The sequence below is a fragment of the Natrix helvetica genome (assembly GCF_964273705.1).
Source record: "Natrix helvetica genome assembly, chromosome: 8".
In the NCBI taxonomy this organism is placed as follows: domain Eukaryota; kingdom Metazoa; phylum Chordata; class Lepidosauria; order Squamata; family Natricidae; genus Natrix; species Natrix helvetica.
Genome location: NC_138559.1, coordinates 26141329 through 26167968, shown reverse-complemented (window position 1 = coordinate 26167968; position 26640 = coordinate 26141329). Strand labels below are relative to the sequence as shown.

At 46.0% G+C, this 26640-nt stretch overlaps 2 protein-coding genes across 4 annotated transcripts in view; both read right to left on the bottom strand.

Annotated features, from left to right (window-relative positions):
• SIK2 (salt inducible kinase 2) overlaps positions 1-26640 on the bottom strand; it is a 191585-nt gene that overhangs the window by 51918 nt on the left and 113027 nt on the right. Inside the window, exon 2 of one of the 3 annotated variants that reach the window (XM_081961359.1) lies at positions 2015-2161. Coding sequence is in view for 2 of the 3 variants with exons in the window: in XM_081961358.1 (XP_081817484.1) it covers positions 2015-2251 (237 nt within the window). In the remaining variant the exon portion in view is untranslated. Of the gene's footprint in view, positions 1-2014; positions 2327-26640 lie in introns of those variants that run through there. The other 2 variants (XM_081961358.1, XM_081961357.1) reach the window with 2 other exon arrangements.
• LAYN (layilin) lies at positions 15853-26593 on the bottom strand. The gene is made up of 7 exons (XM_081960532.1): positions 26433-26593; positions 23268-23562; positions 21283-21440; positions 20871-20912; positions 19833-19919; positions 18761-18864; positions 15853-16834 (listed from the first exon to the last, which is right to left on the bottom strand). Exons 1-7 carry the CDS (start codon positions 26551-26553, stop codon positions 16502-16504), a joined length of 1140 nt encoding a protein of 379 aa, XP_081816658.1. The 5' UTR covers positions 26554-26593; the 3' UTR covers positions 15853-16501.

Below are 26640 nucleotides of genomic sequence, written 5' to 3'. Positions count from 1 at the left end.
TCAGCTGCCTTCAGAGTCAGACATCAGAGAGGCAGAAGAACAGCTGGAGCCTGTTCCCAGTGTGCGCATGCGCAGAGCTACCAGATGAAGGGAACTGCTAAAGAACAGGGGTCAACTTGGGAGTAAAGCCACAGGTGCATGGTGAATGGCCCCTCCTGGAGGAAATAAAAGAGGAGCAAAAGGGGAGTGGAGTTTGCAGGAGACCATTAGTTCGCTTAATTGGTTTGTGACTCTCCAAGACTCCTTGCTAGGTTTTGCAGATATCGGCCTGGCAGCTCTCCAAGCCAGATAAGGTCTGTGACTGTAAATCCTCCCTTGAAAGACTTTGCTGGGTGTGAATGAGCAGAATTCACAGTCACTTCATAAAAAGGGTTTTTTCTCGGGACAAGGAGTTGCTTCATGCTCTCGGGAAGCCTCGGTCAGAACAATGGGGAAAAGAGGGCAGGGGATCTCCAATTTGATGAAGACCACCCTCTCTTGAGGTGCAACCTACTCTTAGCTACTTATCAACATGGTCCTCACATCTTCTTTGGTAGCCCTCCATGTTTCTCTTTGGAGCAGCTACTAGAATTTCTCAGGTTCCATTTTATTATTTATCTTTTAAGTAAGAAGCACAGAGGCCATCATTCAAAAAATAATAATCATAATTAGGTTTCCAAAGCAGCTTACAAATGCATTACCCACAGATTCAAATGACATTCCAGGTTTCACATCAAGCATCGAAAAGCCACAAACAACCCTTTTTAAAGTAGTAGTAGCAACAGTAAGAGAGGGCCAGGTGCCTTGGCTGCAGTCCCAAAACAAACGGAGCAACCCTTTTGAGAACCTTCGGCATTGACAAAAATCTCTACCCATCAATTGCAAAAGGCAATTTGGATCAGCTTACATTCTGGGATCACCATTAAACCCCATTTGCCTATCTCAGATCCTTGGGAAGGACTCGAAAGGTGGATAAAAACGCCAAATCCAGTCTGAACATCTGGCTGACAAGCCATAATAATACATAAAAGGTGTACCCTCCCTGAGTCTCAAGAATCCCGCATGGCTCCCAACAACCCAGCCAAGAAATTACAACCAAACATAAACAAGAAAGAAAGAAAAAGAATAAATGAAGTTTCTCCGGTCTACTGAAGAATTGCGATAGGGCTCCATGTAGATAGGAAAGAATGCTTGAACGTTTGAATCAACCACTAGTCCTCTCTCCTGTCTACTTTCGAGTGGAATCTACTGCCCAGGAGGGGAATCTTCCCTGGATGATCTTATCATTGGATCCAGAGATCTCTGAAAAGATCTGAAGCCACGTCAGTCACCGCCCGGAGGAGACCAATGGCAACACTTAGCATTCTTCTTCCAAAGCCAGCCAGGCTCCACACAGTTGGGGGGCACCTCTGCACCAAGCAATCTGTATGGGGGGGAGTCTCCCCTTGCAGAGACCACACCCCCTGGCTGTCCCAAACCTGCCCCCCCCCAAAAGGCAACAGGATTTCCTTGGATTTTGACCTTCGGGACAACCTGGATGACTGAGAATCCGCACAGATGCCCCCTTGTTCTTTTCTCTCGCACCCAGACCCCGAGACCTCCCTCCCCCCCATATTCTTGGGGGAGGGGGTGTTCCCTCTGCTCTTCCACCTGCACCCCCCTGCCCAGGTGGGCAGCAGAGCCGTCTGCAGCATCACTGCAGTCCCAACTTGGAGGGGGGGGTGTATCACAGCATCGCAGGGGAGGGAGCACACCCCACCCCCAAAGCCATGAGGGTGCCCTGCCTGACCCCCTGCTTTCCCCCAGCCCCCCAATTTAGGGTCCCAAATGTGGGGCAGGGTCTGGGAGGGCAGATTGAACAGCAGGATCTCCCCCTTCCTTGCGCAGAGGGAAGCCCCCCCCCAATTCCCCGCTTCTCACGTTCTGCCCCCTTCGGGGACGCGCGCCCCCTCCCCCAGAAGACACGTGTCTCGGGTGCCCCGTTCCCACGACCTTTCCCTGCCCCCCTCCCCCCCGCCGCGTGTCCCTCTCTGACCTCGCTGCGTGTGATGCGGTGCCGGCCCAGCTTGACCACGGCGAAGTTGCCCTTGCCCAGCGTGCCCTCGATCTCGTAGAAGCCGACGCGCACCGGCACCAAAGCGCCGCGGGGCGGCTGAGGCTGAGCCGGCGAGGAGGAGGAGGAAGAAGACGGCGGCGGCGGCGGCGGCGGGGGGGGCTGCAGGAGCAGCGCGGCGGCGGCCGGAGGAAGCCGCCGGGGCTCGGCCATCACCATGCTGCCCGGGTCGGCTCCCGCGCCTCACCCGCCGCCACCGCCGCCAAGGACGGAGAGCCGCTGAGGGAGCCCGAGTGGGACGCGGGGACGCGCACGCGCCCTCCCTCCCGCCCGGATGCCCCGCCCCTTGCGCGTCAGCACGGGCGGAGCGCGTCGCCCCGGCAACCGCCGCCCGCCGCCAATCCGGCCACTCGGCTCGAAGGGGCGGGGTCGCTCCCGCCAAATAAAAGAAAGGGGGGGAAAAAACACCCAGCGGGAGAGATTCCCATCATGCCCCGCGCGAGTCAGTCCTCAGTCGGGGCTCTGGTCACGAGAGGAAGCGCTTTTCTTTCTTTCTTTCTTTCTTTCTTTCTTTCTTTCTTTCTTTCTTTCTTTCTTTCTTTCTTTCTTTCTTTCTTTCTTTCTTTCTTTCTTTCTTTCTTTCTTTCTTTCTTTCTTTCTTTCTTTCTCTCCCTCTCTCTTTCTTTCCTTTCTTTTTTCCTCTTTCCTTTCCTTCCTTCCCTTTCCTCCCATCTTCTTTCTTTCTTTCCTTCTTTCTTTTTTCCTCTTTGCCTTCCTTCCTTCTTTCTTTTCTGTTCTTTCTTTCCTTTTTTCTTTCTCTCTCTTTCCTTCCTTCCCTTTCCTCCCATCTTTCTTTCCTTTCTTTTTTCCTCTTTTCCTTCCTTCTTTCCTCCTTTCTTTTCTTTTCTTTCTTTTCTTCTTTCTTTTTTTCTTTCTTTCATTCTTTCCTTCCTTCCTTTCCTTCCTTTCTTTTTTCCTTCTTTCTTTCCTTTCTTTTTTCCTTCTTTTTTTCCTTCCTTCCCTTTCCTCCCATCTTTCTTTCTTCCCTTCCTTCTTCCCCCTTCCCCTCACAGAGGGGTCCCAATGAGTAGGAGGAAAGCCTTCGATCCCGAGAATGTCTCAAGGACAGGCTGTAGCTTCTGCCTTTGTGATTGGTCCTTGAGCTGACCCCTCCTTTTTGTTTGTTTTGGATCGATGACACGCGTCCTCTGGAGATGCGTTCCCACCTGCGCGGGCAAGCCCCCTCCCTTGCATGTGCCTCAGTCAGCGCATGCAACCCGCTGTAGCCTGGGAGAAGCTGATGATGTTGGTTTGCTCTCAAACCAGGGTTTGTTCTTAGCTAGGATAGTTTGAATCAAAAGCAAGGGGCTGTGCTAAGACCACATGGGATAACACACAAAGACAAATCTGCCCCCTCCTCAAAATCAGACATTCACACTGCAAGATCTGCTAATTGGATTGTAATTACAGGGAGTCCTTGACTTCACAGTCATTCGTTTAATTAATAATTTGTTAAGTTCTGGTCCAAATGGATCTCTTGGGATCTAAAGAGCCTGTCAATACGAACTTAATGCAAGCAAAGGAAAGATCACGCACAAGTCTTGAAATTAGGAATTGACCTGCCTGATTTATCTCCATGTGGGAATGTTTTCAAGGTGAATCTGCAAATCCACCTTGCTGAAGACAGTAGAATGAATGGATGAATCTAGAGATTCTCAGTCGTCCAGGTTGTCCTTGTTCAAAAGGGGCTTTTGCAAAAGGCAACTGAATAACAGATTTGGAAGGGACCTTGTAGGTCACCTAATCCAACCGTCACCCAAGCAGGAGACCCTACACCATTTCTGACAGAGGGCAGCCCAGTCTCTTCTTGAAAGCCTCCAGGGGTGAAGCTCCCACAACTTCCAAAGGCAACTTCTGTTCCATTGGGTGGATTGTTCTCTCCGGACTTTTTCAAAGCGGCAACTGGACATTCTGGTTTTCCTTTGAACACGTTTCGCTTCTCATGCGAGAACCGTCTTCAAAGAAAAGACGCTTTGGGATAGAATAAATTGAATTTGCATCTTGTATAGACGCAACTGTAACTTCAATGGGATTAAAAATGAATATTCGTAGTGTGTAATTTTAGGATAGGAGTGAGTTGTGTAGTTCAGCAGAAGGGTTACAGTGGTTTAGTTACGGTTCTTCAATCTCTAAATCGTGCCCAACTCTTTGCAACCTTATGGACCACGGCACATTAGCCTCCCTGTCTTCCAGAGCTTTCCCAAATTCATGTCCATTGCGTTGATGACACTATCTAACCATCTCATCCTCTAGAGCCCCATTCTTTGGCCTTTCATCTTCCCCAACATCCAAGGAGTCCTCTCTTCTCATCTGGTGGCCAAAGTATCTGAGCTTCAGCTTCATTTAGAATAGAAATAGAAAGAATAGAATAGAAATAGAATAGAATACACAATAGAATATAATTAGAATTAGAATAGAATTAATTGAGTTCTTTATTGGCCAAGTGTGATTGGACACACAAGGAATTTGTCTTTGGTGCTTATGCTCTCAATGTACATAAAGAAAAATAAAATAGAATACATTCATCAAGAGTCATAAGATACAAGACTTAGTTATAGTCATAGGTTACTAATAAGCAATCAAATCATACCAGGAAACAAAAGAATATAAATTGTAAAGATACAAGATACATCGTTACAGTCATAAGTGGGAAGAGATAGGTACTAGGAAGGATGAAAAGAATAATAGTAATAGTCTTAGTAAATTAGTTTTTTAGCAGAGTGATGGCATTCGGAGAAAAACTGTCCTTGTGTCTAGTTTTTCTGGTGTGCAGTGCTCTATAGAGTCATTTTGAGGGTAGAAGTTGAAACAATTTATTTCCAAGATGCGAGGGGTCTGTAGATATTTTCACGGCTCTCTTTTTGACTCCTGAAGTGTTAAAGGCCCTCAACAAAAGGCACGTTGGTAGCCATTGTTTTTTTCCTGCAGTTCTAATTATCTGTTGAAGTCCGTGTCTGTCTTGTTGGGTTGCAGAGCCAAACCAGACAGTTGCAGAGCTACAGATGACAGACTCATTAATATAGAATAGAATATAGAAAACAAAAATAATGAAGAATAGACTAGAATAGAATTGGAAGGGACCTTGGAGGTCTTCTAGTCCAGACCCGCTTCAGTTCCTGTCCTTCCAAAGGACACTCAGGTTTGATTTCCTTTAGGGTCGGCTGACATGACTTCACACTCCCAAGGGACTTTGAAGTCTTCTCCAATACCACATTTCATCAGAATCAATTATAGTCAAATGAAAATGGAGGTGTGATGATGGTAACATGTATAAATATCTGAGTTAAAATACTTGAGTTAATATGAATTATGTTTGTTGACTGTGGAAGAGATGCACGCAAGCCTTTTTGTAACCAACGGATACATTTTCTAAAGTATGTAAAAAAGGATGTGTTGTGTTTGTTTTGAAAATTAAAACTTAAAAAAAAAACTTGTTTATATATAAAAAAAAGAATCAATTCTTCGGTGTGTTTAGTTGCAGACTATGCAGGCTTCCAAACAAACGCATCCTAGGTTTACATCACACCAGATAACTTATACGCCCCTCCATCCTGTCTTGATTTAATGGGAGAGAAGCAGCCATTGGCCAAAGGGAATGGTTGCCTAATGAAACAAGTCCGTCCCTGCGTTGCCACTGTTCTTTTTTTTAACTCTTCTATGTGATCCTATAATTCACAAAAACAATTAACAGCCTTTGGGACTTTCACTTGGGCGATTGCAAAACTCTTCCCAATTATATAGTAACGCGAAGGCAGTGGTGACTTGGGACTTGCTTGTAACTAAAAACTAGTTGGGGATTCTTCCATTTAAGGAAAGTAACATTCAACAGAATGGGAGACACATTAAGCATAGATTGGACTCCATGTTTATATACTGGATACTGCTTATGTCCAGTCGTGACCTAAGTATTTCCTTGGGTTCAGCATTTTAATAAATGTGAAGCCCTGACTATAATTGTGAACTGAACAATTCTGTTTTTAAATACAGTTAGAAAAATTCAAAAGGAAGATTAAAAACGAATACAAATATACAAACAGTAAAAATAAAAATAAAAGAAGAGCTAACAATGCAAGAAAAGAAAAAAAAATATTTAAAAGATATAAAGAGGCAGCTTCTGGACTTTGCAAAAATAAATATAGTTATTTATTTACCTCTTATTCTATGATTTCAACATAATTCTATTCTTTCCGTAATCTGTCTAATCCAAACAAAAAAACAAAATCATGTCCATTTTTTTTTCATTTTAAGCAAAAAATCCACATGGTGTTTCCAGCCAACAATAAATGGAGATAGACTTATTGTACAAAGCCCAGAGAACTATCCAACAATGGCCAAATAAATGTGATAAATGAATGGACATTGTATTTGCTCAAACAAGTCAACTTTGCCATCTCGGCAAGTTTTCCTACCTTCACCCTCCATTCTTCCACCGCCAAATCTTTCCATCTTTGTGCAGATAATTGGTTGTTCCCATTGTCATATAGAAAAACAAAATTCCATGACTTTTTTCCAACTATTTGTCCATCAGTCCCAAAAGAAAATTGTCCATTAATAAAATATCTCCCTTTTGTAATTTCAGGATCATTTTCTTTTCATGATTCATCTGCAAGGTCAATTGCTTTAGCTTTATACAACTGATATTTATAAGCTGAACAATTCTAAAACACGAAGTTATTTATGTATTTGTGATCCAGCCATTGACCTCTTCCCCTCTCCCCTATCCCAGCCAAATGGGTCAATTTCTGGTATTCTTTCGTGCCATGCTTAAGTTTTCTATAATTAAATCTGACAGGAAGCCAAATCAATTCTTGGCAACAGCTGTTTTTGCCTTGCATGTATCTTAAAAGAGATAATTTAGGCTGGGGGTGGGGGGGTGGGGGTAGGCAGTAACATTTATACTGGATTTTCGAATGGAAGAAGATTCACCCCATCGTTGCTTTCTTACTTGTTCGTTTTCTCAAAAAAAAAGAGCCAATTCTGGGATGGCGAGATTCCTAGGTCTTTTAGAGGCGATTTTCAAAACCATCATGAAGCTGAGTGTTTAGAGCATGATTGTTTGCATTTTTTATATTGCACTAAATCAGGGGTCCTCAAACTACAGCCCCTGGGTCAGATATGTGCAATGAACGTTTGTGTTGCTGCAGAGGGTCTCCCCCTTTGGGGTCTTTGTACAGATCAGAGGGGGGCAGAAATTCTAACTTGGGGTCTGCTTCAGCCTCCTGGGGCTTTGGGCAAAGGCTGGAGGGAAGCGCCACTGGTGGCGAAGAGCTGGACGGCCTCGTTCAGGTGGGACTGCATCATGGCCTGGAAGTGGCTGACCATCCCCACCCACTGAGCCTCTGGGCACCGGTCCCTGGCCTTGCACTCCCGCAGGTCTTTCCTCTGCTTGGAATGCCTATGCTCGTAGTCTTCATTGAGGTGCTTCTGCTGAGCCTCATTCTCAGTCAGATCCAATTTGAACTGAGCTGTTTTGCCAACTCTTTCTCCTGGGGGCTGCTCAGCTCCAGCAACTGCTTCCTGTTGGGGCCCTAAGGGGCCTGGGTGGGCAGACAGGCGAGGAGTGGGTGGGAGGGAAGGGGTGAATAGAAGCCGGTGAGGCGCCCCTCGACGTGAGTGACATCAAATTGGCCACACCCATCCAAGTCATATGACCACCTAGCCACGCCCACCCAGCCGGTCATTAGGCAGATCATATTAGTAGTCTGCGGGATTTAAAATTATGCATTTAGTGGTCCCAGAGGTCCGAAAGATTGGGGACCCCTGGATAAGAGCCAGGATATGCAACCTTGGCAGCTTTTAGGAGTTGTGGACTTCAACTCCCAGAATTCATAGCTGGCTGGGGAATTCTGGGAGTTGAAGTCCAGAGGCCTTAAAAAGTTACCAGGGTTAGACACCTATAATTTAGAAGCTTTTGCCAACTCATCTGCAACATGCAAGTTCAACATAAACTTGGGTGTTCCTCCCATCCCCTTTGCCAGAAGCTCTGGCTCCTTTGAAGATCGGATTAGTTGCTTGTCTCCAGACACAAGAACAGAGGTGTGGTCCACGCTGTTGGAAAGGAAAATCCAATCTGGTTCAGTTCCAAACTGGGAGAGAGACGCTGGAAACAACATGGAGGCTGACTGGAAAGAAAATTTAAGGATGAACAGGACTAACAGCATGTAGTTCTGGGACAGCTGAACAAACGGTTGAACGAGTGGATGGATCTTTAAAGGTTTCAGTGGCTTCGGATTTTGAACTGTTCTGGGGATTGTGCAATGAAGGGGTTTGTTCTTAACGGTGGTAGGTTAATTCTATTACCATATTTTTCAAAATATAAGACACACCTGTTTCACCCCAAAAAGAGGGTGAAAATCTGGGTGCGTCTTATACACTGAATACAGTATTTTTGGCCTCTCGAAACTCCTCCCCTGGGAGCTCTCGCGCAGGGCATCTATCATGAGGTCTGCACAGGTGGGCAGAGCCTCCCACCGCCACCATTACAACGGTGTGCCCGAACTGGGTTGAACTGGCAGAATACTACCTCTGGTCCTGTCCTGCCCTTCTTAATCCCATCTCCCTGATGAAGCTGAAATGTTTTGTTTATGAATATTGGCCGAGATTTCTTAACGGATCCCAAATTCTCCATCTCTATAAAGATTTCTGCCAGAAGTTCTTTTACTACGAAGGGAATTGGGGCTGGAGCATGTTTCTCCATTTCTCCTTTGGGGAAATATGATATCCTGCTTCTTTTAATATTTCCCAAAATATTTTAGTCTTTGGGGGGTGGGGCTCCCACAATGCCAGTCTGTTGTGGAAAACAAACAACCATTTGCCTTCCGGTTCTGTGACCACACAATCGAGAGCTTTTGGCTTAGCTGCGGAGAGAATCCTGCAGGAAAAATGCTCATGACGTATTCCTTGAATTGTAACATAAAGATTTAATCACCCACCATGCTCAACTTTTTGAAACGACCGCCCCTTTCCCCAGTACCGACCAAATGGAAGATGGAATATAGGTGGTCCTGGACTTACAACAGTTCATTTAGTGACCAAGGTTACAACAACATTGAAAAAAGTGGCTTATGACCGTTATTCACAGTTACAACCATCGCCACATCCCTATGAACATGTGGTCCAAAATTCAGGTGCTTGGCAACTGGTTCATATTTATGACGGTCACAGTGTCCCAGAGTCACGTGATCCCCTTTGGGGAAGCCAGATTCGCTTAATGACTGGGTTACTAACTTATCCACTCCAGTGATTCACTGAACAACCAAGGTGAGAAAGGTCGTAACATGGGACAAAACTCAAATGTCTCACTCAACAGCAGAAATTTGGAGCTGAATTGTGGTCGTAAATTGAGGCCTACTGCGGAACAAAAACAGAACAGCTCAGTTCCGACCTTTGCTTGTTGGAAAACTAACTTTATACCTGGTCCCACGTCCACATCCAGAGTTCCCACGTTACAATGGAAATAAAAGTTTTGCATCCTTCTCCGCCGCCCCCAGTTTTCCAGGCCATGTGGAGCTGGTGAGATGCTGTTTGCATTTCTGTCGATGATGACTTATTCTGTTGTGCTTACCGGTTGCTTTATTGCCTTCCTGATTTAGCTATTTTAGAAAGTTCCGGTGAATGAGCAACTGCAGAGTAGGATTAGTCAGCATTCTCCCCCAGAGATGCTGGAGACAACCAAGAGGCGGCTAAGAATAGTTCTACCAGACAATGATATCCTACCAGTCTATTCATAAACCCATTCATTATTCCTTCTGCTGGGAAAAAAGAAGGCAGGGTATTTCACGCATTCAAGGTCCTGATCTGCGCTGTATAATTAGCATGAATGTACATACAGATACAGATTAACAGAGTAGGAAGGGACCTTGTAGGTCATCTAGTCCAACCCCCTCCCCCGCCCAAGCAGGAGACCTTACACCATTTCTGACAAATGGCAGTCCAGTCTCTTCTTGAAAGTCTCAAGTGATGAAGCTCCCACAACTTCCGAAGGCAACCTCTATTCCACGGGTTGATTGTTCTCACTGTCAGAAAATTCTTCCTTATTTCCAGATTGAATCTCTCCTTGATCAATTTCCATCTATTATTCCTTGTCTGGCCTTTGGGTGCTTTGGAGAATAGCTTGACCCCCTCCTCTCTGTGGCAGCCCCTCAAATATTGGAAGGCTGCTGTCATGTCTCCCCTGGTCCTTTTTTTCATTAAACGAGCCATGCCCAATTCCTGTAACCGTTCTTCGTATGTTTTAGTCTCCAGTCTCCTCATCAATCCTGGTTGCTCTTCTCTGCACTCTTTCTAGAGTCTCAACATTTTTTTTATAGTGTGGGGACCAAAACTGGATAATCTGTTATTATTCTTTCATGCTACCAAATTCCTCTGAAAAGCTCCAATTTAAGTTTGTTCTGGAGCTGTCATCACGCGTACCTTTTTAAAGAAACATCTCATTTAAGTCAACGGCTTTTTAAAATTTTAACTGTCACTCAAGATTGGGGATCAAAACGTCACGCCAATCATCGAGTAGCTTAGACACCACATTTGCTGCCCTCCATGGGGAGAAAGGGCACTCCACCAAATAAACAGCCTTTAATTATGTCCGGGGTACCTTTGAAAGGAAAAAATATATATACATAAAAGGCCACAGCTGCTTTTCCAATTAGATTTTAATAAAACCCCTTTTCCAGTCAGAAGTCTGCCATCTATTTAGAAAATGCAGGTTGAAGCTATTTTAAGTACAAAATAAAAAGCGCCCTCTAGCGGTACATGTTTTTTTTCCAGGACATTTTAGGGTTTTGGAAAAAAAAAACACCAAAAAAGTCTCAAAAATGTCCTATTTTTAACCTCCTTGAATACTTCATTCTTCCACAGTTCAGAGTGATTTCGACAAAGGGGAAGTGTTGGAGACGGCATGGACATCCTTATTTTATGAGAAATTTCACCCAAATTGTACTCCTACCTAACTCCAAAAAAAAACCAAACACCAACCCCCTCTTTTACCAGACTAACGCAGTGCTTTGGTATGACAAATATATAGAACAAATATATAAAGGTAAAGGTTCCCCTCGCACATGTGTGCTAGTCGTTTCCTACTCTAGGGGGCGGTGCTCATCTCCGTTTCAAAGCCGAAGAGCCAGTGCTGTCCAAAGACATCTCTATAGTCATGTGGCCGGTATGACTCAATGCGGAAGGTGCATGGAATGCTGTTCCCTTCCCACCAAAGGTGGTCCCTATTTTTCTACTTGCATTTTTTACCTGTTTTCGAACTGCTTGGTTGGCAGAAGCTGGGACAAGTAGCAGGGATCTCACTCCCTTATACGGCGCTAAGGAAACGAACCCCTGAATTTCTGACCTTTCTGATCGACAAGCTCAGCATCTTAGCCACTGAGCCACTGCGTCCCTCTAACAAATATACACCACAGATAAAATTAACGCTGAATTTGCAACTATGCACTGATCCTGTCTCGCATGCGTCCATCCTTTTGTCTTGTTCCATACTTGGAAACCCTCTTCATTTCCAGCTGACATTGTCACTCCACTTTAGCTTTTAAAAATAAATCATTTTCATGCCCTCGCTTTGCAACATTTTGCACCCGTTCGCGACTTAGAAAACATTTGTGCGAAACAGCGAGCTTGATCTTTGCATGGGCCACCCCGTCACTGGCAGCATTCAAAAATGTGGTCATCCCGTCGTGACAGCGATTGATAAGATGTGAAAAGGTTGAAGCCAGGGATTCTTCCAAACACATCTCATTTCCTCTTTCTCCTAAATCAACAAGAGATGATTCTGGACCGGCCAGGAAAGCAAAGCAACTGAGAACGAGCAGCTATGACAACACCATCAAAGCTGCAACAGCTTTGCAGAAAATATAACCAATAAAGATGGGGAAACTGGAGAATCGTTCAGGCTGGCTATTATGGCTTAATCCACGATAGTTTGGCAGCCAGAGCCAAGTTTGCTTTGCAAACATTTCTCCATCTCCTAATCCTGTCTCCCTCACATATTATCACCCCTTTTCCAGAAAACCTGGCACTTAGGAGGATCAATACACGTTTCCCAAGGTAGTTCCTTGTCAGAATATTCATGAACTGGAATAGGACATAGCAACAGGTCAGCCATTGGGGACTGGCTGGAATAGGACATGGTGACAAGGTCAGCCAATGTATAGACACGGCAACTGGGTCAGCCAATGGGAATTATTTGGTGATGATGGCTTGGAGCCAGGGCGTGGCTTACCTATGTAGCTCTGAGTCTGTGCAAGAGAACTAATCTAGTCTGCTAGATTAGAGAGTGGCCACTTGTTGTGGTCTGCCGGCGGCATGCGGAGCTGGCAGCAGAGTCAGACAGTGAGGAGGTTGGGGAGGAACATGGGCCAGTCCTGGAGTCTGGGGAAGACTCAGACAAGGGCTCTGCGTCAGAGGCAGAGAGTGGGCCAAGGCCATCTGGGAGTTATGCACTGCCTTCAGAGCCTCCAGTCAGATAGCAGCGAGGCAGAGGAACAGATTCCCTCTGTTCCCAGTGCGCGCATGCGCAGAGCTGCCAGAAGGCAAGAACAGTTAAGGGACGACTTGGGAGTAAGGCTTGGAGATGATTGACCCCTCCCATAGGACATAAAGGAAGAGCAAAGGCACATGTGCCTTCGCAGGAAGCAACTTGGTTCATGCTGGTCAGTTTACCTTCTGCAACTCTGTTTTGACTCTTTGCTATGTGTGGCCTAGCAAATCTAGTTGTTAATTAACTCTTTGGCAGCGTTTCAAGGGAGATAAAGGCAGGTGCTTATCAGCTTTATCCCGAAAGACTTTGGCAGCTACTGTAGGATTCTTTACAACTATTTGGGACTCATTACAGGCTGTGGATGAACATAATTTACACCTTTGAAATAAAAAGAGGGTTTTTGGGACTAAGTATGTGCTTTTTACTGTCTCAGGAAGCCTAGGTGACAACACCACTGAGAAAGACCCAGCGCAAAAAAAGAGGCCTATAATCTTAATCTGTTGTTGCTCTGCAACCAAACACGTTTATTTCTTAGCTCAAGAGATTTCCAACATTTCATTCAGACATGCACAAGAGAAACACGAGTAAGGCAATACCGAAGTGCAGGAAAAACACCTGGATTGAAATGAAAACAGTGCAAATGCCAGTGGTTTCTTTTACCCCCAGATGCTCGGGTGTCTGTCAGTCATGAGTAAGGCTCTTCAGACCCACCCCGACTCGCCCCAGGCATTAAGCAACCACAAGCGGTGCCTCACCTCATTCTGCCCCATGTAGTCATTCTTCGGCAGTTCCTATGACTGAGAGACATAATGTGGGACACCACTTGGCTTGTGCAGCAGAGGAAGCCAAGAACAATGACACATTTGCCAGTCTTGTGGTGTCAGGAGATCATGTCCAAGCATGGCACTTCAAAACCACCTTCCCCATCTTTTTCCTCGGTGTGTCTTTTTCATCCCACAACGTTGCGTAATCCTTGAGTGATGTGAATTGCACCGAGCTTCAACGTCCCACCAGGAGTTTCCCCTGGCCATTGTTGTTTCTGGGGGGGTTTTCTCCTCTCCTCTCCAATCTTTGCGGACGTTCTCTCCAAAAGTTTAGCTTTGCTGTTTCCACTTAGAAGGGAAAGCACAAGGAAAAGTTCTAGTCAAGCTAGACCAGTGATGGTGGACCTTTTTCACCTCGGATGCCAAAAGCGTGCCCACTCCCATAATTTAATGCCCCCCCCCCTGAGTCATGCTCCCTGCGCATGCATGCATGACTCTACCTCTGCTGCCCCGCACATGTGCACACAGCTTTCTTGGAGCCTAGGGAGGGCAAAAATGACCTCCCCTGCCCCCCAGAGGCCGGAAATGGCCCGTTTTTCAATTTCTGGTGGGCCCGGTAGGTCTGTTTTTTGCCCTCACCAGGCTTCAGAGGCTTTCTAGGGGCCCAGGGGCCCTTGGAGATCAGAAACAGTTTGCGTGTTGGGCCGTTTTTCTCCCTCCGGAGGCTTCAGGAGGGTGAGAAAAAAACAGCCCAACATGCAAACTGGAAGTTCAGGAACGGACTTCCGGTTTGCGCATTGGGCCGTATTTCTCCCTCCGGAAGCTTCAGGTAGCAAAAAAGAGCCGAAAATGAAGGCTGAAATCAGCTGTCCAATGCATGGATGCGCATTGGAGCTGACAGGGCAATGCCTCGCGTGCCCTCAGAAATGACTCCGCGTGCCACCTGTGGCATGCTGCCATAGGTTCGCCATCGCTGAGCTAGACTTTTGGTCCTTCAGAGATTCCCACCAACATCCCACAACATCATAGCAACTCAACCGCACGGCCACAGGCTTCTTGCATCCAACACCAGGATGAAACCTCTCAGTCCATGACGATGACATCACATGCACGTATCAAAAGCTTTTGAAACGTGATAGAGTAGCACATGCACAGAACATCACACCGGCTTGTTAATTTTTTTTTAAAGTCCCCCCACTTTTCATCTGACACATCAAATAACAAAGGAACATACCAGAAAATATTTCTATGTCTTATTTTGTTGCTTCTCTGTGGGGACAGCCACAGGAAGAGCTGATATTTTGAGTTGAAAAGTGCAATTATAAGGGTATCAAAATTTGCGAATGATCTCAAAGAATGCATTGCTTATTTGCTCTTAGTTTTTTCCTAAGAACAGTAGGATGTTTTACTAAGGCAAAGCTGGACATGATTTCAGAATTAGAAACTACGTTGCTTAGAACCAGAAGGACGTGGCTTGTTTCTCAAATTTGCTAATCTCATCCGGGACAGAAAACATCTGATATATGAAGGAAACAATCTTTGGCAGCTTTATTTTTGAAACTAGCACCAACTTCAGAGGAGGGTTGCTACCGGTTTGCGCCAGTTCAGGCGAAGCGGTAGTGAAAATTGCAACGGGGTTGCCAAACTGGTAGGGATTGCAGGCTGGCCATGCCCCCAAACTGGTTCCCCAGTTGCTGCAGCATGTTTTTTTTTGGCATTTTTAAATGTTCTGGGCATGCGCAGACCTACTTACAGGAAACTGCGCATGCAAAGCACATGTGCAACAAACTGCCAGTAATGCTGGCAGCAACCCACCCCTGACCGACTTCACCCCATTTTTTAATTCCGCTTCCAAGAAACAGGCCTGCCCACAACTGCCAAGGAGTTCTTATCACTTGCCTCATTTCTGAATCAAAACAAAAATGTCTTTATCAATACGGAAGATACTGCAGTTAGAGCATGTCCTTTCCTTTGTCCTTGGATCATCCTGCAAAAATACCACGTGAAGAATAGAAGAGCAGAAACAAACTCCCTCCTTTCTGGAAAAATGTTTTGGATTGCCAAACAGGTAAAGATGGAAACTCGGCAGCTGATCAAAGCCAGGTGGCGAGAAATGAAACCTGCATTATATTTAGCCGTATCTCACAAATATTCCATCTGGATATCATCAATTAGTTGATGTGCTTATTATAATGCGAAAGATGTTGCCAGGTTCTAGATGATCAGGCGGCTGTAAATGTTGTGGCCCACCAGTGGCCAGCAGAGCTGGCAGCAGATTCAGACACTGAGGAGGTTGGGGAGGAACCTGGGCCAGTCCTGGAATCTGGGGAAGGCTCTGATGAGGGCTCTGAGTTGGAGGCAGAGAGGGGGCCAGGGCCGTATGCCAGTTATCAGCTGCCTTCAGAGTCAGACATCAGTGAGACAGAAGAACAGCTGGAGCCTGTTCCCAGTGTGCACATGCGTAGAGTTGAGAGATGAAGGGAACAGCTAAAGAACAGGGGTCGACTTGGGAGTAAGGCCACAGGTGGCGATGAATGGCCCCTCCCAGAGGAAATAAAAGAGGAGCGAAAGGGGAGTGGAGTTTGCAGGAGACAATTAGTTCACTTTATTGGTCCGTGACTCTCCGAGACTCCTTGCCAAGTTTTGCAGATATCAGCCTGGCAGCTCTCCAAGCCAGATAAGGTCGGTGACTATAAATCCTCCCTTGAAAGACTTTGCTGGATGTGAATGAACAGAATTCACAGTCAATTAATAAAAGGGGTTTTTGTCGGGCTCTCGGGAAGCCTCGATCAGAACAGATCAGGTGGCTGTAACAAGGAAGGAAATCAAGTTCTCCCAAGACCATTTCCTGGTCAATAAGATCTCTGCTTTCATGGTTAAAGATGGATGGAAAAAGAAGATGACCAGCACCAATTGGATGGACTCAATGACAGAGATGATGGGTTCACCCGTGGAAGATCTAAATGACCAGACCAGGGACAGATCTTCATGGAGAAAACGTGGTTGCTAGAAATTAAAAACAACTTGATGACATCCAATCAACCAATCAATCGATTTGTTTAGATCCATCAAACCCCCTCTTCAATGCAACAGCCACGTTTTTGTGTGCTAAAGTTTGTATCAATGGGTAAGTAGCCCATCTTGAATCCGTCTCTCGCCACCAGCTCTTCAATATCCGTAAATTTCATTTTCTACCCAACCCGACTCTTTGCTTTGCCCTACTTGGTCATGGCAGAGTTCATAGATGTCGTTTGTGACAAACCCGCTTTCGGTGCTCGCCAAGGTCACAAAGCCACTCTCGGAGTTGTTGACCTTGTCATAGTCTCCACAGAGGTCTTCTCCTCCAAGACGGACACGGAAAGAGGAGTTCCGGGTCTGTGGTCTCGTTTCACCAAGATCGACTTCCCCCTGGGTTTTAATCACGTTATATATCTCTAAACTGGGGCTGTTTCGCATCTTGGTAGATGACCAAGCGTCTTTCTCCTTCGTGTTCTCCTCACTCTGCTCCCGTTTCCTTGGCCAGGAAAGAAAGAAAGGAAGGAAGAAAGAGAAAGAAAGAAAGAATGGAAGGAAGGAAGAGAAAGGAAGGAAGGAGGGAGGGAAGGAAGGAAGGAAAAATACATTAACTTCTTTCTGATTTTCTGACTGAGTTTTCTTCTATTTTCTAACTTGGGTTAGTCATGAATGAACTCCATGGTTTTGCTGGATGCTTGGGTGATCCAGACAGATAAGAAGGGGTAGCCTTGCTTTTCGATAGTTTTTAAATTAAAATACTAGCTGATAACCTGGCGTTGCCCGGGTATTTATTTATAGAGGTAAAATGTCTGGACCAAAAGTAATTTCTAATGTTGGATTTCCCCCCTTACCGGTGGGAGCCCCCTTGTGGAATACTGTGAAGCCGTTACCATGGCAACTCCACTGCGCTGTAGAGTAGAAGCCATTTTAAGGCACAACAGGCTGTATCTTAACACAGGGGTGTTAAGGTATCTTACCCCCAACAGTATTTGTTTCCAGAGAGTAAGTCATCTGTGTACCACGTTTGGTTGAAATTGCTTGAGGCATTCCAGAGTTATGGTGGAACACACACACACACACACACACACTCACTCAAGAGAACTTGGCTGGGAGACCACCAGGAAAAATTGGCAGGGGCAAAGGGTGGATCAGAAAAGGTGATTCCAAGAATAAGGAAATTGCAGGGCTCACTTGTTCAACCTTCCTTATTTCCTCCATAACATATGAATAAAATGCTTTTGAAAACACCCCCTTAAAAATAGGTTGGGGCCCCACAGAGGTAGAATACGCTTCAGCCAGAGGTGGGTTGCTCCTGGTAGTATTGGCCAAACCGGTAGTGGTATTTTGGCCTTAATCGCAGAACCGGAAGCAACCCAGGCTGGCCACGCCCGCAAACCAGTTCCCCAGTCGCTGCTGCCATTGCTGGCATGTTTTTATACATTTTTTCATGTTCTGCGCATGTGAAGCACGCACAAAGCGAAGCAGCAGCAACGCCGGCAGCAACCCCCCCTTGGCTTCAGCCCCAAGGTCAATCTAATGTATTGGGTTCCAGCTGCTGCTACTGCCGGTTCGCTCAGGGATGCGCCGCACATGTGTGCTTGATGCGCACTACACACACATGTGCAGTACTAAAAATGCTTCTGTGCTTACATAGAAGCCAAAAACAAGATGGCGCCATGTATGCCGCCGTCGAGAGAACTGGTTTGGGGGCATGGCAGTTACTACCTATTTGGCCGAACTGGGCCGAACCGGTAGGAACCCACCTCTGCTATGAGATCAAAATGCACCCAAATTTAACAGCAGAGATGCCAGGAGATAAGAGTTTTAGTTTAAGAACAACTCAGATGTCGCAACAAAAGATGACTTGTCCAGAGGAAGGTTAAGTTCCTCCTTTTTTGACTCCGGCTCGCAAGCGTCTCCTTCCTGTGAGTGGGTGGGGAGGCTAAATCTGGAAACCACGCCGATGCAATCCTTCCCCTCTTCAACCCATGGAGAAAAGAGTGATTCTGGGGCAGGAAAAGACTTTACTTGCAACTGGGTGTAAATTAAGGGCAAGCTCTCTCGAGTCCAAAGAAAGTGTGTGTTAGCCCTACAGACCAGATCAAGAAACCAATGGCATGTAGTTCTGGGTGACTTTGATTATAATAGGATCTTGCAAACCCAAATGTGTGTCTCTCTTCTTCACTTTAAGTTTGTGTGAATCGGGGCGGGACTTGTTTTCTTATGTTCTTGTCTTGGCGTGGGCTCAAGCCACGCTTATCTAATCCTGGCCATGGGAGCAACTTTTCTTCCTGTCTTTTAAGGCCCTTCCCCCATGTCCACTAAAGCAGGGGTCCCCAACCTGGGCAACTTTCTTCCTTGTCCTTGAGGCATTGCCCACAAAATTGTTCCCAGCTTGTATAATAATGCCACTTGCCTTTTTGAGTAAACCCAAAAGATAAAAACGACGATGATGATCAACAGAAGAAAAGCAGGAATGCTTGAAATTAAGATGTACAGAAGGCTCCAAGCAGACTCTGAAGAGGAAAGAAACCAAGAGTTTCAATGTGTTACTGAGAACAAAGTTTTATCACAGTGGAATTGTGACTTTCAAACCCCCATTTATTTATGAGTTGTGGGGAGATACTCTCTGTGTAGGGCATAAAGCAACAAGAACAATGTATATTAATTCTCTTCGGGTGCGGCAAAGACATTTCTTCTCCGAGAAATTCAAGGTATTGTTAAAACAGCTTTGGAGAAAGGAAACTGCAACTGTATTTTTAAAGTATTTTTTTTTACTAGAAAGTTTCACAACAGTAGACACGACATCATATAAAGTAAGATTAAATAAAAGGAAAAGTGTGAATTCAGAACTCAAGAAACGTGATTAAGACATATGAATAAGAAAAGATACATAAAGAAAAGACTTCCAACTTTCTTTGCAGCAATGACAACAAACTTATTCTTTTTCCATCCTCATTAAAATTACAAGAAATGAAGTTCCTGAGTGACTAAGAGAAAATGGTTAAAAGGAGAAAAGAAAGAGAAGGATTTGTTTGTAGAATAGAATGAAATTTAGTAAATATAGCCAAAGTTATATGTTTAATGCAATGTGTGGGAAATAGATTAAAACTATTACTTGTGGATAACTAAGCAAATCAAATGTGTAATATATAAAACTAAATTTGAGAATATATGTTACTAACAGTAAAACAGAATAATAGATGGAATAATATGTTAAATGTGATTAACTTGGAGAGGCAAATAATGATATTGTCAATATATTAAGAAGAAATTAAAATTAAGCGGGAGATTATGGAATGAAAATAAAATGACTGAAATGTAAAATGGAAATAAGATGTAAAATGTACTATGCATAAATAGAAGATGTAAAGGGGGGAAAACTTGGACAACACTTTGCTTATACAGAACTTTAAAGATGTAACAAAAAATTTAAAAAACCTTTGTTAAAAATTTCGAGAAATTACAGTGGTTTTTTTTTTACCTTTGGCCTCTGGGAGGGTCTTGTTAGCAACAGCCTCCTGCATGGGGGGTTCTGGGGATGTGAATGTTGAAGACCCTGTTATGTACCCTACGGAAAAAATCTGAGTGTTACGACTTAAAGATGTTGTCTCAATAATGTAAATAGTTGATTTGGATAATTCAAGATTAAGGAGCCCTAAGAATGATGCAAGAGGATTTAGGACTAGGATAAGACTCAAATTTGGCCGAAATGTCCACATTTTGGGGTCAATCAGTTAGAAAAGGATCAATTAACATCCAACATTCGAAAAAGCAATTGAGAGTCATCGGTTCAAAAGAGCGAGCTTTGCTTATTTATTATTTGAAACAACATTTCTCAACTTTGCAAACTTTACGATGTGTGGACTTCAGCTCCCAGAATTCCCCCAGCCAGCTGGCTGGGGGAATTCTGGGAGTTGAAATCCACACAGCTAAAAAGTTGACAAGGTTGGGAAACACCAATTTAATGGAGAACTGTGTCTTTCCTTTGGGAGTGGAGCAGTGGTGAAATTCAATTTTTTTTACGACCAGTTCTGTGGGCGTGGCTTGGTGAGCATGGCAGGGGAAGGATACTGCAAAATTTCTATTCCCACCCATTCTAGGGCCAGCCAGAGGTGGCATTTGCCGATTCTCTGAACTACTCAAAATTTCTGCTACCGGTTCTCTAGAACCTGTCATAACCTGCTAGATTTCACCCCTGGAGTGGAGGAAACTCCGGAGTGGAAGAAACTGCAGAGTGGGGACAAATCTCTCCTTCTTTTCCCATAAACAATACCAACAACCCTGTGAGGAAGGTTGGCTGGAATGCAGAGACCTTCTGAAGTCGCGAGAAGACTCCTAAGCTCCATGGTTAAACGTGGACTCCAATCTACATCTCCTTAATATACCTCATTGTCTTTCTCACGCCTCTAACAATTTATTTTGCTTTTTTTTTGGCATTGTTTGTTATTTGTGCTAGATTTGGCGTTTCTCCCAGCAAAAGTCTCAACCTCCCCCTCCTTTCCCTAACACCAAATGTTACCTGTTTGAGAAGCAGCCAATTCAGGGACAACCGTTGGCTTTTCTGCAAAGAGAAGAAAAACAATCATAAGACGGCATAAGATGCTGAAAAACCAAATCCTACATTTGATTACAGGAACTTTAAAGCCAGTGTGCGAGAAGCAAAGGTAAAGGTTCCCCTCGCACATACATGCTAGTCGTTCCTGACTCTAGGGGGCGGTGCTCATCTCCGTTTCAAAGCCAAGGAGCCAGCGCTGTCCAAAGACGTCTCCATGGTCACGTGGCCGGCATGGTGCACGGAACGCTGTTCCCTTCCCACCAAAGGTGGTTCCTATTTTTCTACTTGCATAGTTACATGCTTTCGAACTGCTAGGTTGACAGCTGGGACAAGGAACGGGAGCTCACTCCATTGGGGCTGGGAGGGGGAATGTTACCTTCTGAATATTTACAAATAAAGTTGTTTTTCATGTTGCATCGGTCATCGTTCCACTGGAACAGGTAACGTCCTCCGTCGCCGGCAGGTGCCGAGGGCTGGTGATACATCACCACGCACCACTCGCTTCCACAGGAGGGCTCATCCGCGTACCAGTTTCTGTAGGAAGGACAAGCAAATCATGAGAGTTTGCCTGGCCTCCACACACAAAAAAGTTGGTTACACTACAGAATTTAGATAACTGGAAAAAGTTGTGGGGAACAAATTATAGACCAGGGGTGTCCAAACTTGGGAACTTTAAGACTTGTGGACTTCAACTCCCAGAATTCCCCAGCCAGCTGGCTGGGGAATTCTGGGAGTTGAAGTCCACAAGTCTTAAAGTTCCCAAGTTTGGACACCCCTGTTATAGACTAACAACTAACTAATATTAGGAATGCTATTGTTTAAGGCATTGAATTCAGTTGCATTGAATGAAAAAGTGATAATACAAAGGTAATAGTTGTACAGAATATTTTTCAGACAGATAAGGAAACAATTGACTTATTTATTATTAACTATTGATGACTAGCTATCAACTAAGCAATTAATTAAATAATGTTAGTATTAACTTTATCTGAAAGGAAAGTAAGTAGTATAGAGGTATTTTTAGAGGTATATTGACATGTGTAAAGGTGCTTTTGCAAAAGGCACAGGGATTTTATTATCATATATGGTGGAGTTATCCATCGGCAAAAAAATATTAGTTAAAGATAAATGAGTGGTTAGAGGAGATGATTTATTCTTATTAGGCATGCTACCAGGGAAATGCAATACCGTAATTACATATTTAATGTTACACGTCATAACAGCGGCTAGAATTCCATATGCACAAATTTGGAAAAACAGAAGTATACCTACAGATAAAATGGTTATAAAGAAAATATTAAAATGTGCCAAAATGCACAAGTTAACGATGGAACTTAAAGATAAAGGGGAAACATAATATTACTCAATATGGGACTTATGGTATAAATGGCTAGATAATAGACTCAGCGGGTAGAAAATTAATAATGAGAGAAGATTAACAAACTAGAAACAAATAACGGTACAAAATTATATAGAAGAATACATATTGCAAGCTATATCATTATTGCATTGTATACAACTGTAAATCAAAATGCATAGATAAATGCATAGAGTTACGTTATAACCATGGAAACGATGGATAAAACTATGTTGTACAATATTATGTATTTAAAAAGAGGCTATACCAGTGAGGGCGAACCTTTTCGGCACCGAAGGCCAAAAAGGGAGAGAGCGAGTGTGTCTGCTTTGCACGCATGTCTCATCTGTGACCTGGAAGAGGAGCTGCCCAGGGGGCATGCACATGATGGAAAATGAACTTCTGTTTTCTGGTGTGCAAATGCACAGCCACCCAGCTAGTCTTCCGGTTACTGACGCGCATATGCGCACCATGAACAACTGATCGGTGCGCACACTCACACCGGAAAACATAAGACCAGCTCTTCCAGTTTTTGGCAGTGCCGCATGCACAAAGGCCAGCTGATCATCATGCGCGCATGCGCACCAGAAATCTGGAAGAGGAATGGGCGACGCCGTGCATGTCAGGCAATATGACTCCGTGTGCCACTTTGGGCATGGTGCCATAGGTTCGCCATCCGAGGACTACACTGTATGATTAAGAGGGAAATGGTCGTGATTAGAGTGTATAACATTATGTATATTTAAAAAGAATTAGAGACAACCAGTATACCACTGCTGCAAAATTGAAATTGTGATGTAGAACAGAGGAAAATGTACAATAAATATATTTTTTTAAAAAGAGAGAGAGTCTGCCTGGCCTCCTAAATCTGTGATGGCGAACCTATGACACGCATGCCAGAGGTGGCAAGCAGAGCTCCCCGAGCACGCAGCTTGGGCACTTGGTGTCTAAAATGTTCGCCCTCACTGTCCTAAATTCTTGATGGAAACTTCATTCTGGCTTACCGAAAGGTGGATGAACTCCCGTCGGTCCAGGTGTACAAAGACGGACATTCGGTGCCGTTCTCGGGTTCATCTTCTCTCCGGAGGCCGATCCAGAAATCACCATCGGAGGCTGAATAACGCTGGATCATCTTCTCAACCAACACCTGTTCCGACTGGGATTCGATGCTGACCAGGTCTGCGCCGTCTCTCCGGCAGGTTTGAAGCGCTTCCTGGAAGCCGACCCTGCGTGCGACTTCGTGGAAGTAAACGATTTTGTAGCAAGGCCGTTGCGTGCCTCTCAGGCAGACGGTCTGCCCTGTGGAGCAGAAACAGCCTCAGAAGGAGGAGAGATGGATGGTCCAACTTTGTCAACTTTAGGACTTGTGGACTTCAATTCCCAGAATTCCCCAGCCAGGCTGGCTGGGGAATTCTGGGAATTGAAGTCCACACATTTTAAAGTCGCCATATTGGACATCCCTGGACTAGACAGAGAAAGAATTCTTGACATCCACAACTTCACGATGTAGAATTTTTCCCAGCATCACAAAAGGAACAGCAATATTCTAAATTCTGCCTTCTTTTCTTGTTGCTGAATATTATGGGAAGAAACCGGTGGCCTGTAATACTTTGGCAATGGGATAAAAATGTTTATTTTAAATGTCTATATGGAGATTCTCTGTCATCCAGGGCCTGGTTGTCCCAACGGGGCTTTTTCAAGCGGCAACTGGATTTTCTTAGGGTTTTTTTGGGGAAGACGTTTTGCTTCTCAAGGCTCCACACCCATTTGCCCTACTCAGGTGACTGTGAGAACACAGATAAACCTCCAAGTGGCTTCAAGGACTCTCTAAAAGGATGCCAATGACCATCTGTCTGCAAGGAGTACCAATCCTTCCCTTCTGTCCAGTTCAGAGCTGAGGAAGCTTCTTGGATGAGAAGCGGAAACATCTCCAAAGAAAAACAAGAAAGTCCAGTTGGAACATGAAAAAGCACCTTTGGGTTTATTTCAAATCTGAACTGAGACTCAAGTGAGGATCCTCAGATGTACTCTCTTGCTTGAGCAGGGGGCTGGACTAGAAGACCTCCAAGGTCCCTCCCAGCCCAGCTCTACTTTCTCTACTCTACTCTACTCTACTCTACTCTACTCTACTCTACTCTACTCTACATTTCTTTCCTTTTTTCTTCTCCATCCTTCCTTTTTCTGTTCTGTTCTGTTCTCTATTCTCTTCTTTCCTTTTTCTCTTCTCTATCCTTCCTTCTTCTCTTCTCTTCTTTTCCATTCACAGAAATCCTCCATAGGTTGGCAGTCATTTATCTCAATGCTTGATTTATTCCCATGATTTATAAGGCCTCCCACTGTACGGCAGTGAGTGGGCAGCATGCAAATGGAAACCCAACAAATTAGAATAATCAAAAATAATAACCCAATGCCGGATGTCAGGAAGAACTGATTCAAAACTTAAAATAAGAAGACAAATCATCAGAGTTTGCATTTAATGAGATATCCTTAAGTGACTGGATCTTCTCAGGGTCCTTTGCATAATTGCCAAGACGCTGCTTGCTCCATTGTTCAGTCTCCTTTGGACGGATGTTGCTAAAACAGAAATAAATGGACTGTCCCAGCCTTGGGAATCTATTCACCCATTGAAGGTAGGTGGGCAACGAGGGGAGGAAAGTCCTGAGGGGGAACAGCCAGAAGGGGTGGGTGGGAGGATTCCACTCCTTTACCTGCCAAAGCTGCATCCAGACAACCCCCACAGCTTCTTTAAAGGCATGGGGAGGGGTGTATCTGCTGTCTTACGGGGCTTTGCTGCCCACCCACCCACCTACCCCAGCTCTGAGCAGACCGCAGAGGAGGTTAAGATAAAGCAGCTAAAGGGACCTTTCTGATCCAGAGTGGAAATAGAACCAGCTATGGTCCAGTTCCAGTGCCAGGATTCTACCCCGCTCCCCAAGACGCTTAGGGAGCTGCGGGAATCCCAGCTATGACGCTCTCCGGCTTAGTCCTTTGGCTGCCACCCCGAAGGGAAGTGGGTTCAGGTTCCGACGGCTGTGGAGCCCGAATGCAGGGACGCCCTAGGCCTAGGTGATCCGCAGCACGTCGGGATTTCACAGGCACGGGGGCTTCTGTGCCCCCAACTTGGCCGCCCCCAAACATTCCAGCGGCCCGACGGGAGACTGGAGGGGCCCTCGCTGGCTCAGGGCCGGACTCCGGCAGCTGAGACCCCCCTCCCCATCCCACCCCGGACTTGGAAACGCGCCCACCGCCCGACAGCAGACACGACCCCTCCCCACGCCTTCAAAGAAGCTGCGGGGGAGGGGGGGGTTCCGGTCCGGCCGCAGCTTTGGCAGACAAAGTAGGGGACTTTCTGCCCTCCCCCTTCCTCTCCTCAGCCCACTCGGGACTGCCCTCCCCTCCTTGTCGCGGGAGCGCTCAAACACTCCACTCGCGATTTACGAACCGTGGTTTGGCTGGGCACGATTGCCCGGTTGATGCGGGGGGGGGGGGGTTGGGCCGACGGCTGCCCCTCGATTCCCGCAGCCTCCCCCCTCCCGGCCCCTTTAGCTGCTTCATCTTAACCTCCTCCTCTGCGGGCGGCTCCGGGCTGGGGTGGGTGGGTGGGTGGACAGCAAAGCCCCAGTAGGCACCAGTTGTCCAACAGGACTTGCCTTCAGTTGGCATCTCTTGGCTTGGGGGCTTGCAATGAACCCAGGGCAACTGGCAGTCTGGCTGCTTGGTTGCACTTCTGGACTGCAGGTAGAGGCCCCCCAAGTAAAGAGGGCGGAGGGCTGCGGCCAGAGCTTTGGAAGGATGCCCACTACCACCCTGAAAAAAAGGACCACGCGGGAGTTGTGTGGCAAAGAGCCTCCAAGGAGGAGGCTGGCAGAGGGCAAGCTTGAGGGAGGGGGGCTGTGTCTTGCAGCTGAACCCCCCTCCACCCCTCTGCCCCCATTTTCCCGGCTGGACGGAAGGGGGCTCCCGCTTGGCATCCCCCGCCCCCGCTAGCAGACCGCCGTTCCCAGCGCGGCCCTAAGTGGGGACGCGATTCTAGACTCCCCGACTTTTGCAAAGTTTCCTTTGCGCTCCAGCCGAGCAGCCCCGCCGCCCGCCCATCCCCGTCCTTTGCGCTTCGCTCTGCCAGCCCCGTCCAGCCTCTGCCTGCCCGCCCGCCGGGGGGCCGGACTCACCACTGGGCAGCCTGGCCTCCTGGCCGCCCGCCGGCTCGCAGAAGGCGCCCAGCCGTAGCAGCAGCAGCGGCAGCTGCCAGAGCCCACCGGCCGCTCCCCCGTCGCAGCCCGGGAGCCACATGGCCGCAGCCGCCAGAGCCAGTGCAGTCGCCGGGAGCGGCCGAACGTCTGGCCCGGGCGAGGCGAAGCGGCTCCGCCTCTGGGCCGG